General features: G+C 46.5%; 1 protein-coding gene across 7 annotated transcripts in view; it reads right to left on the reverse strand.

The window, feature by feature from the left end:
* TLN2 (talin 2) overlaps nucleotides 1-12,500 on the reverse strand; it is a 499,060-nt gene that overhangs the window by 65,812 nt on the left and 420,748 nt on the right. For all 7 annotated transcript variants that reach the window (XM_055537745.1, XM_055537738.1, XM_055537740.1 and 4 more), the window contains 2 exons: nucleotides 12,227-12,397; nucleotides 2,380-2,526 (listed from right to left, as the gene is read on the reverse strand). In XM_055537745.1, the coding sequence (XP_055393720.1) occupies nucleotides 2,380-2,526; nucleotides 12,227-12,397 (318 nt within the window). The remainder of the gene's footprint in view (nucleotides 1-2,379; nucleotides 2,527-12,226; nucleotides 12,398-12,500) is intronic.

Here is a 12,500-nt window from a genome sequence, read left to right on the forward strand (position 1 = left end):
TCTGTCACTCACTGCCTTTTGGAACTTCAGACAATGATTCTAATAGTATGTCACTGTTTTAACCAAATAACCCAAGCTCAGAAAATGACATATTTATGTAATATATACTTATATAATGTGTTGCTGCTTAGGTGATCAAAAGACCTGAGATATCACTTAATACAGAGTTCCCAGCGATGAGCGGGCCTGGGTGGGCTTAGCAAAGGAAAGAGACACTGTGTGGTACCTGGGATGTAAGGTCAGGGTAGATAGGAGTTCAGGAGCATCAATGAAATCCCAATCATAGTAAGTCTCCTACATATGAAGGAAATCTAGTCCAAGAGCGTGTTTGTAAGTCCAGTTTGTTTTAACTCCAACAAAGTTAGCCTTGGTAACCAACTAACACAATCAACTATATAGCACTGTACACTATAATAGGTTTATAATACTTTTTACACAAATAATACATAAAAACAAAAAATAAACATTTAAAATCTTACAGTGCAGTACCTAGAAAAGTACAGTAGTACTTTACAACAGCTGGCATACCAGGGCTGGCATCGAGTGAACAGGCAAGAAGAGTTACTACTGGAGAAGAGAGAGGAGGTAGGAGATGATAGAGCTGAAGGATCATCAGCAGAAAGAGATGGAAGGCAAGCTGCAATTTCACTCATGCCCTACGCTGATGGCACAGGTTCTGGTTCCTTGCTGGAACCAGATGCATGTTTGCAACTTGAAGGCTCATTCATATATAGGGGACTTACTGTATATACTTTGCAGAACTGAGGGGGGAAAATCCCTCTGCTCATAGCCTCGGGGGCTCATGTTATTAGCAGTTCCTAATTATTGCCCTCAGGTAACACCAGGCCTATTCCCCAGCACTTCCAAAAGAATCCAGTGTGTCCTGGGCTGAGAGCAGAGCTGTTATACCCCTGAAATCAGACAGTACAAGAGCCACTTTCCTTCTTGAAGAGCTATCACAATATGCAAGGCTCAAAGGCTATCAAAAAAGACTTCCCTCTTCTAGGGATTTATGCAACACTTCCCTATAATAAGAGTGATGGTGAAAAGCACCTTCTAAGAAGGAAAAGATTATCATTTGACTTTCTAATTTGTACCTTGAGTTGCATTATTTAATATCTTTGGTAGATACAGGGCTTAATTTCAAAGTTTCGTTGTTCTGATTTTCTAAAAATCAAACAAGCCCACTAAGACTTAACTAAGGGCCTTGAGGAAGCGAATTCCATTCATTTTCTGCCAAACTATCCAAAGCTGAGGCATGAGAAGCCCATAGCAGAAACTACTGGAGTGCTTTGACAAGGCAAGCTTGGGGTCTCTGAGGGATCCCAGCATCCCAGCCCAGCTTGGGATGTTATCAGTCTGATAATGTCTGCATAATGTTTAATGGGAATTATCCTAATGATAGTTTCAGGCTATCATCTCTTTACAGAGATACACACCAACCAATCTTCTCTAAATTAGCAATTAAAGACCACTTATTATCCTGAAAAACCACATTAGTTATTCACCATTGACAATGGACATTCCAAAACACAGATGAAGTCTGCAGTTCTTGGCTACGCTATCAGAGAATGGCAATTAGATGCTGATTAAGAGTTGTTCATTCTAATGAGCAGCAAGCTGGCACGACTAGGGAAGGATTCCTTGGGGACAGAGCATGAGATACTGTCCAGTCATCCTTTCCTACTGACCCAACTCAACTGAAGGGTCACTGGAGAAGAATTGATACCTCTGACATCTCTGTCTGCTGTTCTCTGAGGGTTTTACACTTCCCATTTCAGTGGTCTCTGCAACGGGTTAGATGCCAGAACCATGGGGATATTTTTTTAAATACTAGGATACATGTTAAAAATAAACAAAGTAAAATAGATTAAATTAAATTAAAAAAATACTAGGATCCACCACCCCACAGAGATTCCAAGGGATTAGGGCTGGGAGAGAGTCGAGGGATGTACATTCTAAAATGTTCCCAGGGACTCCAAGGGAGCCATTTTGAAGACCAGCACTTGGGAATCGTGTCATTACTTCATTTTAGAGTTTGCTCCCTACAACAACTCTATGAGGTGGACAGGGAAGGTAAATAATTACTTCCATCTTATAAGTGAGGGGACCAAGGATGCCTTCTCCATTTTTCCCCTATGTAAATGTGGAAGGAAGGCTTACAAAAGTAATGAATGAGTAATAAAGAATGAAGAGTATGCTAGACGTTTGATAGAATATTTGTACATTAAGCAGACCCCTCAAGAAAAGAGGAGGCTTGGTGGTGTCAGCCTGGACTGCCAGCTCCTTAGAGAAAAACCTCTGGGACCAAGTCCAAGGGAGATCTTGGAGGAAATGGAGTTAAGGAGTGTAGGAGGGCGTCTGGGAGCCCAGACCCACCTTGCTCATGGCTTCTGCGATGGCGTCAACCATACCTCCCACCAACCCCACTTCACTGGCAGCTTCATTCAGCGTCACCATGATGTCGTCCACGGCCTCTTTCATGAGCTGGGCGGCCTCCGTGATGGCATCGTGGGTGTGCTGTGCCTGAGAAGGAGGGGTCGGAAGAAGAAGATAATTGTAAGCTGTTTCCATAAGCAGAAGACAATGGTGCTTAAGCTCTTAAGAATTACTTCACTTTTTAAAAAAGATAACCTTAAAAAGCAGAATATAAAACTATATTCTCACTATGTAACACAAAAATGTATTCTCTATTTTTTCCTTTCATTATATTTGTATACATTTCTTTGCCAGATAAATAAAAACCAGAAGGACAAATAGAAAAAAATCTCTTCTTGGAATCAAAATGGAAAAAACCCCTGCAATTTCAACCAGCATCTTATGACTAATTTTATGTTACTATGTCTAGGGTGGTAGAAAAAGAATGCCACAGATTCCCTAAAAAACAAATTGACAGATTTAATAGGAAAAGAAAAATGATATAAATAAAAAATGTGTTCACAACCAACACTGCTGCTGCTGCTAAGTCACTTCAGTCGTGTCTGACTCTGTGCGACCCCATAGATGGCAGCCCACCAGGCTCCCCCGTCCCTGGGATTCTCTAGGCAAGAACACGAGTGGGTTGCCATTTCCTTCTCCAATGCATGAAAGTGAAAAGTGAAAGGGAAGTCGCTCAGTCATGTCCGACTCTAGCAACCCCATGGACTGCAGCCTACCAGGCTCCTCCGTCCATGGGATTTTCCAGGCAAAAGTACTGGAGTGGGGTGCCATTGCCTTCTCCAACACAACCAACACACTTCTATTCAAAGTTACCCCACACACTAGAATTCCATTTCTATAAACACGACTGGATTATGGAAAAATAAGTACAGACAGGAGAGAGAAACCTGCAAAAGGCTACATGGGCTTTGAAACTGAGTCACACATTATATTTACATGAGGTTGGAGGATGAATGGTGAAAGTTCTCCAGGGACAGACACTCTGCAGGCAAAGCTGGAGTGCTCATGAGTTCCCCTAGACAGTCCTCAGAGAAGCTTTAACAACACGTATGCAGTCCAGAGCAGGCACCGGCGAGTGAGTGCATGAAAGGCTGAAAGAATGGTAGTGCCAGCCTCCTTAGAAAACACCTACGTGACAGCAAGATGAAGTGGGGAAGAGCTAAGGTCCTGAGGTCAGAAAAAATTCTGGGGCTGAAATCTGTCTCCACTGCTAACTAGCTAAGTGGTCTGGGGTGAGGCTTCCTAAGCAAAATGGGAATGATTATAACCATGTTATGCAGTGAAAGTCTAATGAGGTGATATGGTTGCAGGCATCTTATCATTTATAATAAGAGCAGTCTAGTAGGGGACTGTGCCCTTACCCGGGAAATCTGACCTAATGCTGGGCAATTGGTGTCAGGATTCTATCGCACCAGGTACTGGATGCCCCCCCACAGTGGCCATAGCTGCCCTGATGCTCCTTGGAGGAAGATGAACCCTTGAAAAGGACCAAGAAACTGCATCTTTACTTTGGTAGATGAGAAAGTAAGGAAGCCAATAAGAGATGGTAAGTGATAACTCCTTTGCATGATTAAATAAAAGAGAAGAGTTAGGAAGAGGCTACATGAGCCACATGAACTGGCTCAGCCTGTGGCATTGAAAAGTCATGGGAACCAAGAAGAGTCCTTTCAAATCAACATCTGATGAGATGTGAAATGTATTAATTATGGATGGTTATTCTCAAGGTGGGGCTTCCTAGGTGGCTCAGTGGTAAAGAATCCACCTGCCAAGACAGGTTCAAGATGTAGGTTCGATCCCTGGGTCAGGAAGATCCTTTGGAGAAGGAAATGGCAACCCACTCCAGTACTCTTGCCTGGAGAATCCACTGGACAGAGCAGCCTGGTGGGCTACAGTCCATGAGGTCACAAAGTTGAACACGACTTAGCGACTGAACCATAACAACATTCTCAAGGCAATGGTGCTAGGACACAAACGTTAACTATTGACATTACTACTAAAATTACTTTAGAAGGTAATAATGTCAAATAACCTTGAGGAACAAAGATTACTTTGTTCCTTTGACTCTTCCCCAGACCAGTGTCCAACTTTTCTATTTCTCAGGCCCTCCATGGGGTTGGGAGGCACCTCCCTCCCAGACAAATTCCCCCATCTCCCTGGCACAGAGTTCTGGCTGCCATCTGGCTGGTTTCCTCACAGCTCCACCCTCTCATGCTCTGCCTGCAGAGACTGGCTCTGTTTGTCTCCTCCCTCCTCCCCTCCATCTAAATCCTAGCCCTTTTTTCAAGGGCCAACCTCAATACCACCTCCTCCCACAAGCCCTCCAGGGATGGTTGTGCGCTCATCAACCTTCCTCTACATTCCTACAGCCCTGAGAGGAAACTCAGGAGTCAAAGAGTCATCAGAAGGCAATGGCCTCAAAGTAAAGAACTGGGGGACAAGTGATGCTGCCTGATTTCTGGTAATGGAAAATGATACAGCTTCTGCCTGGCTCTTTTTGAGGATGCGTGCCTTTGAAGTCTTCAGCCTCTATGTGAGAATGTTGGCTATCTTGAGGCTGTATGGCTGGCAGACTGCATGGTGAGACCACGGTAGAAGTAGCAAGGGGTGTTCCAGACCTCCAAAGTCCGGGTGATTTCCGCTCAGGAGCCAGACCTGGGAGTGACTGAGCCTTAGGTCCTTCAAGCCCCAGCAGCCATATGGCTACAGCCGCAGGAGGGACTGGGTGAGGACTGCCTCGTGGGGCCCAGTGGATCTGTACATGTGCCGAAGAATACAAAACTGGCAGTCTTTTAAGTCACTTCATTTCAGGGTGGCTTGTTTGTAGCAACAGCTGGGTGGGACACACCTAAGAAGGGCTCCTAACCCAGCCTTGGCATCAGAGAAGACTTCTCAGATGTGTCTAGGCCCTGGAGGAAGAATTCAGTCTCTCACAGGGTGAGGAGAAGGGGAGAACGGAGGCGGCTTCCAGGCAGAGGGCACAGCCTGTACGGAGGTCGAAGGGTGAGAAGGCATGTGCGCTGTGAAGAGGAGAGGAACGCCGTATGGGAAGGGTCTGGTGCAGTGCCTGGCACACAACCCCTGCCCCCTTCTGCTGTCTCTCCACCAACCAACCTCAGCCCCATCTCTCCAGCCAGGCTCTGAGCTCCTTGCAAGCCATTTGCTCTGCTTTCCTCTAGAAGGTGAGTTTAAGGTACTGGAATAGACTCATTTTTATTTTTGGAGGTATTTTATAAGCATAACCTTCACAGGCCATCAGTGCAAATTTCTCCTCTGGAGACTCATTTAGAAATAAATGGAGCCATCTTGGGACTTCCCTGATGGTCCAGAGGCTAAGATTTTGCACTCTTCATGCAGGGGGCCTGTGTTTGATCCCTGGTCAGGGACTAGGTCCCACATGCAGCACTAAAGATCCCGCATGCAGCAACTAAAAGACCCCACATGCAGCAATAAGACCCAGCACAGCCAAACAGGTAAACAGAAAAAAGAAAGAAATGGAATCATTTGTTTTTAGGCTTCAAAAGATCATGGGTGGCACACTTGGGGGCAGAGATGTGGTGTGTGTTGGGTGGGGGTCAGAACAGGACCTGGCCCTCCCCTGCCCCCAAGCCACAGACTGGGCTCACTGGGGCTGTGATGACATGCCCCGCTCCTCTAACTGGACCAAGAAAGCCCAACAACATTCCTAAGGACGTTGGCAAGACGCCAAGGGTTAGTGTGTACTTGTATACGCGAAAGCCAACCTGTGGACCCAATGAGACTTTTGTTCAGTTTTAAAGTCTTGGTTCTTGTATCCTGGGCTGGGTATTTGAGCATTTTATAGACAATGCTTCATCTTAGGTGACAGACAGAGGCCAGGAATAACAATAAACAACAAACCACAGAAAAGCGGCATTGCAAGGAGAGCCGCTAATTTGCAAGGGACATTTCCAGGGGACCCTTCTGTGCTAAGCACTACGCTGAGTGCCATACACCTTCTGAAATCCCTACAGCACTCCGGAAGGTGGGGATTGGATGAGAGCCCTCTGACAGCTGCAACCTGGAATGGGAGCTTAAGCACTTAGAGCTTACAGGCCTGGTGGAGGACAATCACCACTGACCAGCTGGCCATTTGCTGAGCCTAGGCCACCAGTCAAAAGGGAAATGAACCTATGGCTAGATCAGGTCAGGTTTACCAGCACTCCTGAAAAATAAACCTTAATGGAGGGAATGTGCCATCTACAAGGGGGAGGTTTCAGCCTATCCCTCTAAACAGGGTGCTTTTAAACAAAGTAAAACAACCAGGTACCATGTGGCAAAAGCAAGAGACCTCAGGATCAGGAGCTATCCATAAAGTTGGCTGGGCGCCCCCTCACCTAACATCCTGGCATCAGCCTGGCCCCAGCTCTCTCAGCCACTGCGGCCTCCACACCTGACCATGAACTTATTGCCAGTTCCCCAATTTTTTCCTGGAGCCTCACTCCTCGCCTCCCATGGCCTAGACTGCATGTGTCTTTCAACTCCAGGTAGCTGGCCACTGGATGAAACCCAGCCCTGGAACCTCAACCACTGCTGAAAACTAAGACATTTGGTTGATCTTTGTCCTCAGTTCCTAGGAACTTTTAACCCCTTAGTATTTCCCAAGTGATCACACAACTGTCTGTTATTTATGGTGGCCACACAGTAGCTTATGCCAACAAGGTCTCATGGGGCCATTAGGTAGATTCAGAATGGGGTTGGCTGGGTCTTTAAGCAACACAGTATCCCCTGACCGCCACATCTGGGGAAATGAGGGGGAATGATGGAATGGTTCATCATATGACTAAACTCAGTCCATCAAGGCTACATCGTGAAATCCCAATAAAAGCTCTGGACTGGAAGCTGGTGGGTGATGCACAGCAGTAGAGGGAAGGGTGACACATCCTGAGGATATGGGAGTTGCAAATTTGAGGCCCTCCCAGATCTCACGCTCTGGGTTTCTTCTTTTGGCTGGTTATATCCTTTATCATGGACTTCTCAAGTGGTGCTTGTGGTAAAAGAACCCGCCTGCCAATGCAGGAGACTTAAGAGATGTGGGCTCAATTGCCGGGTAGAGAAGCTCCTCCAGAGGAGGGCACAGCAACTCACTCCAGTACTCTTGCCTGGAGAATCCCATGGAGAGAGGAGCCTGGAGGGCTATACAATCCATGGGGTCATAAAGAATCAGACATGACTGAAGTGATTTAGCATGCACATACACGCATCCTTTATAATAAAGTGTGATTGTAAGTACAGCAATTTCCTGAGTTGAGTTGTTTCAGAAAATTAACCAACCTAAGGAGTGGTGAGAACCCCTGAATGTAGCCAGAGCTGGTCAGAGTAAGAGAGGTCTAGGGAGCCTGGAGTTTAGGGCTGGTGTCTGAATCGAGGACAGTCTAGCAGGGGCCTGTGGTCTTACCCGGGGAATCTGACCTAATGCCAGGTAGTGGGAGAACCATACTGCCCAGGTGCCATGCAGTGGCCGTGGCTGCCTTGATCCACCGTAGGGAGACAGGAGCCTTCCAAAAGACCCAAGAAACTCCTTTGGTAGATGAGAAGGTAGTGAGAGATGGGGAACGATAACTCTTTTGAATGATTAAATTAAATAGGAGAACTCCAACAAGAGGCTATGTGAGCCATAGGAAGGTGAAAATTGAAAAGCCACGGGAATCAAGAAGAGTCCTTCAAATACAACGTCTGATGAGATGTGACATATGTGATCATGAATGGCTATCCTGTGGGAACTGTGTCAGAACGCAAAGCTTTCTCCCTGAGGGATGTGATGGAGGGGAACTGGTCATTTTAGGCCAATGGCGGATTTCATGGCACGGAGAAGGTAAAACATAAAATGTGCAGATTGCTTCATTTTGATGGAAGCCTGAAAAATGACATCTGTACATAATTCTTCAGAGAGAGAATCTCACATAAATATGATCTCATTGATTAAAAAGGTAAAATGTAAGGTGCACGTTTCTGTAAATCTCACTTAGACTGAAGTGACTATGGGTGGCAAAAAATATCAGCAACTCTGTGCTTTTATATTAAAGCAAGTACATATTTTGAGGGAGAAGAGAGCGACTGGCCAAGTTATCTGGTTTTCCATAAAGGTATGGTAAGGGATCAGAAGCTAATTTGGAGAGTGGCAGAAGTAAATCACAAAACAGTTCTCTGAAACTCCCTGGAAAACATAAAGGACACTTCCCATACCAAGCATCAAAACCTACAAAAAATACATCCTTGCTCTTGGCTGTCCCAGAAATGAATCACCCAGAATTCTGTTCTCCTTCACTCCACATATTAAAGTTTTACAGATACTTAAAGGGCCAGCTCAGAGTCTTTGAAGCCTGCTCCAATTACTCCATGCCTCACCCAGGACTGCTTTCTCTAACTCCAATGGCAAACCTCATCTTGATCACACTGCGGAGGCCAAACCCCACATGCAGGCTGCCTGAGCACACCAGCTTCAGACAGGGAAAGACACAGCAGGCTCTCAATTAAGGCAGGCTTAGCAGACCAAGGACATCTGGAAAGGGGAGCCCGTAGGCTCAACAATGAGGTCGTTATCTTACAATCCGGAGGGGCTCCTTGTTTTGTTCCTCACAGAACAACACAGGAGAAAAATCAGACTTCACTCCTCTTTGGAAACAAGTCTGAAGTCGAATTCCAAGGGAGCCTTACTTCTTTATTACAATGTTTCAACTACAAAGCCCAGTAAAGCAGGCGTGGACATCATAGGAGCTTGGAAAAGGGAAGAAAAGGCTATGGGGGCAGACCTCACCTTCAGTGGAGAGAAAAAAACAACTAATAATGAGAACTGCCCAATGATGGACAGCGGGGGATATTTGTTGGAATGTTACAGGCAGAAGTTGGAAGGTCCCTTCAAGGAGGATGGGGGCGGGGGACTGAGTGGGGGAGGGCTGGTGGGGGCCAGAGCTCTGGAGGTAGAGAAGGAGTGTAGAAGGGGCTCAGTGGGATGGAGGTGAGGTCATACACCAAATGCCTTGTACTCGTGATTCATTAACACCAGGCTCTGGGCCTGCCTCTTTTTAATTTTTTTCTTGCTAGATCAAAGCCACTGAAAACCATTCAACCACATTTTAACCACATTTCCTCTGCAAACAAGGACTATGACACCTAATACATACATACATATATCACCTAACACACAGCAAGTAACACCTAGTGAATATTTGCCCAAAGAATTAGCAATCCCCTTAATCCAAGGGGATTAAGTCTCTGCATTTGGCCTCTTAGGAAAGGGGCTGCAAGCCAAGGTGCAGTGTCCCAGGCTCCCTGTGACAGGCCTGGTGGAGTCAGCGGACAGCACGGGCGATTGCTATTGGTGAGAGGATCCACAGCAAGCCTGAGCTGCTGTCGCTCATCACACGTCTTAGCTCATCACCTGGTGCTTTAGGCCTTTCACTGGAAACTACCCCACGCTGGTCTCCAGCCACCACCTCCGATCAGAAGATGTCATTATCAAGCTTAGAGTGCTGACTACAAATGCTCAACCATGAGTTTCCTTGGCAAAAAAACAGACTTCCACGAGGACCTCAGAACCCACAGTCCCAGCAGATGTGCTAATATCGTAAACATGCAGAAGCATCCTAATTTGAGTTATTCTCTGAGAACAAAACTCCCTCAGGTTAGGAGTAGAGATGCGGCATTTAAACAGCCCTGGAGAAAAGACAACCCAGAACTGAGTCTTGAAAGTGAGTCCTGGCTCGTCCAGTTCAGGGAGGGAGCAGAGTGGGTGGGCCTGACTCTGGGACACCTGTCACTAACCCATCACAGCCAAGAGGGCATTCTTGTTCTTGCTCTGCCCAGCGCTTCAGCAACTAGACTTATTTCGCCAGAAGACTCAAAACAACTTGAGGGCCAAGGCTGGCTCTCAATATTTTTAGCATCACCAGAATTAGTCTCTTAAGAGTTGCCAGATGCATGAATGAAAAACTGAACATAGAGGCTGCAAGTCAAAACATTATCCATGCTGTTTCCAGAATGGAGTTTCTAGACTATTGGTGGGTTGTTATCATCCCATATTGCTCACAATAAAGCCCCAGCTGCTCCATGTGGGGAGGAAGCCGGTCACAATACAACCTGGACTCCCCTCCCATCCCACTGTCCCTACACTCTCCATGCCCTATACATACCAGGATGTACGTGCTCAGTTAGGTCTGACTCTTTGTGACCACATGAACTGTAGCCTGCCAGGCTCCTCTTGTCCATGGGATTCTCCCGGCAAGAATACTGGAATGGGTTGCCATTTCCTTCTCCAGGGGATCTTCCAGACCCAGGGATTGAGCCCGAGTCTCTTTGTGTCTCCTGCATTGGCAGGTGAATTCGTTACCACTGTAGCACTGGGGAAGCCCAGGCCAAGTGCTAAAAAGATCACAATCCTTCTATAGCTCTATCTATACCTTTGCAGATGCTGTTTCCTCTTCCTACCGTGGCTCTAGCTACCCTTATATGCCAGGTAATTTCCTTTTGTTGAGACTCATCAGCCCTTCTCCCTGTCTCTCTCCTTGACCCTCCCAGCCCTGCTCCAGGCCGAGTTCACCTGTGTTTCCGTAGGGTGCAGGCTCAGCCCTGTCCCCACATGCACCTCATCAGACATCTCAGGCAACTCAGCAGAGATGTCAGCTTCCACATGTGTACAATGGGAACCACCCATGTCACAGAGTTTTTATGAAGATTAAATAGGATGAGGGCATAAGATGTCGTAAATGACACAGAGTCAGCGCTCAATAACTATTAGCTCCGACAACACTATCTGTGATTCTGACTCAGTCTAGAGTTTTCTCCGCTATACCACTTGACTCATTTGAAGATCTTAGAGATACAACAAGACACACTAAGAAATACATATGGATCCCTGGAGCTTGAAGGTCAGTATCCTAGAGAAATCTTTCCAGTAGTGCTCCCTTAAGTCAGTCTGCTTAGAAGAAGACATTCAGATCAGAAGACTTAGTGGAGGAACCTGTTAGAACAAAATACGAGTGTAGTGGGAAGCCTCCACACCCTCTCCAGGTTCCAGAAACCTGAGGAAACTTAAGGTTCATGCTGGATTTACAAGTAAAACAATCACTCTGACAAAATCATTCCCAAGAGAGAAGAACATGCTGCCACCATCTCTGGCCACTTAAAGTACCCGAGCGACACATCAGGCTGAAGAAATGTTCCACTTGCAAACTGGTGAGGGAGATTTTCATATTAAACTACTGTCCCCAAGGCAACAGCAGTGTATGCCACAGGTGACCGGGCACCATGTTACTCTTTGAACTTAACTACCAGGAATGGAAAGGACACTTACTGGAAAACAACAGAAGTTTGCTTTGTGTAAGCTGCGTGTCAACACCAAGTAGGTGCCCGGCTGGTATGGTTTTTATTCCTGTAATAACCACACAGTATATTTTTCTTTCCCAAGGACTCTTGCCTATACATGCCTGAGCTCTAGAGCCTGTCAGCCTCAACTACTGACCCACACAATGCAGTTACTGAAGCCCATGAGCCTTGAGTCCGTGCTCTGCAATGAGAGAGGCCACCGCAATGAAAAGCCCATGCACGACAACAAAGAGTAGCCCCCGCTCCCCGAAAGTAGAGAAAGCCCATGCGCAGCAAGAAGACCCAACACAGTCAAAAAATAATAATAAAATAACGATAATAAAATGATTAATTAAAAAAATGCCACCATCCAAAATGTGGAGGTGCCTTCCCTGGAGGGATATGATACAGAGGAACTTCTGATGGCTTCTCAGTGTCCTCGGTGAGTCCCTAGCACCCTGAGTTGTACCTTGGGGTTTCCTCCGCCTTCCTTGGCTGCATACAGCATCTGCAGGGCAGACTCTGCGAGCGTCTTGGTCTGGTCCAGCACCGTCATCTGCTGCTGATGGTCCAGAATCTTGGAGGCGACACCCACTGCAGCTAAGATCAAGGGCTCAAAGTAGCTCGCCAGCTGTGTCACCTTTCAAAAAACAACAAACACATACATGAGTCTCCTTTAGGGGTCCCACTGGTGAGGAGGGAGCTTCCTGGGTGGCTCAGTGATAAGGAACCCATCTGCCAAA

This window comes from Bubalus kerabau, chromosome 10 (assembly GCF_029407905.1).
Source record: "Bubalus kerabau isolate K-KA32 ecotype Philippines breed swamp buffalo chromosome 10, PCC_UOA_SB_1v2, whole genome shotgun sequence".
Lineage (NCBI taxonomy): Eukaryota > Metazoa > Chordata > Mammalia > Artiodactyla > Bovidae > Bubalus > Bubalus kerabau.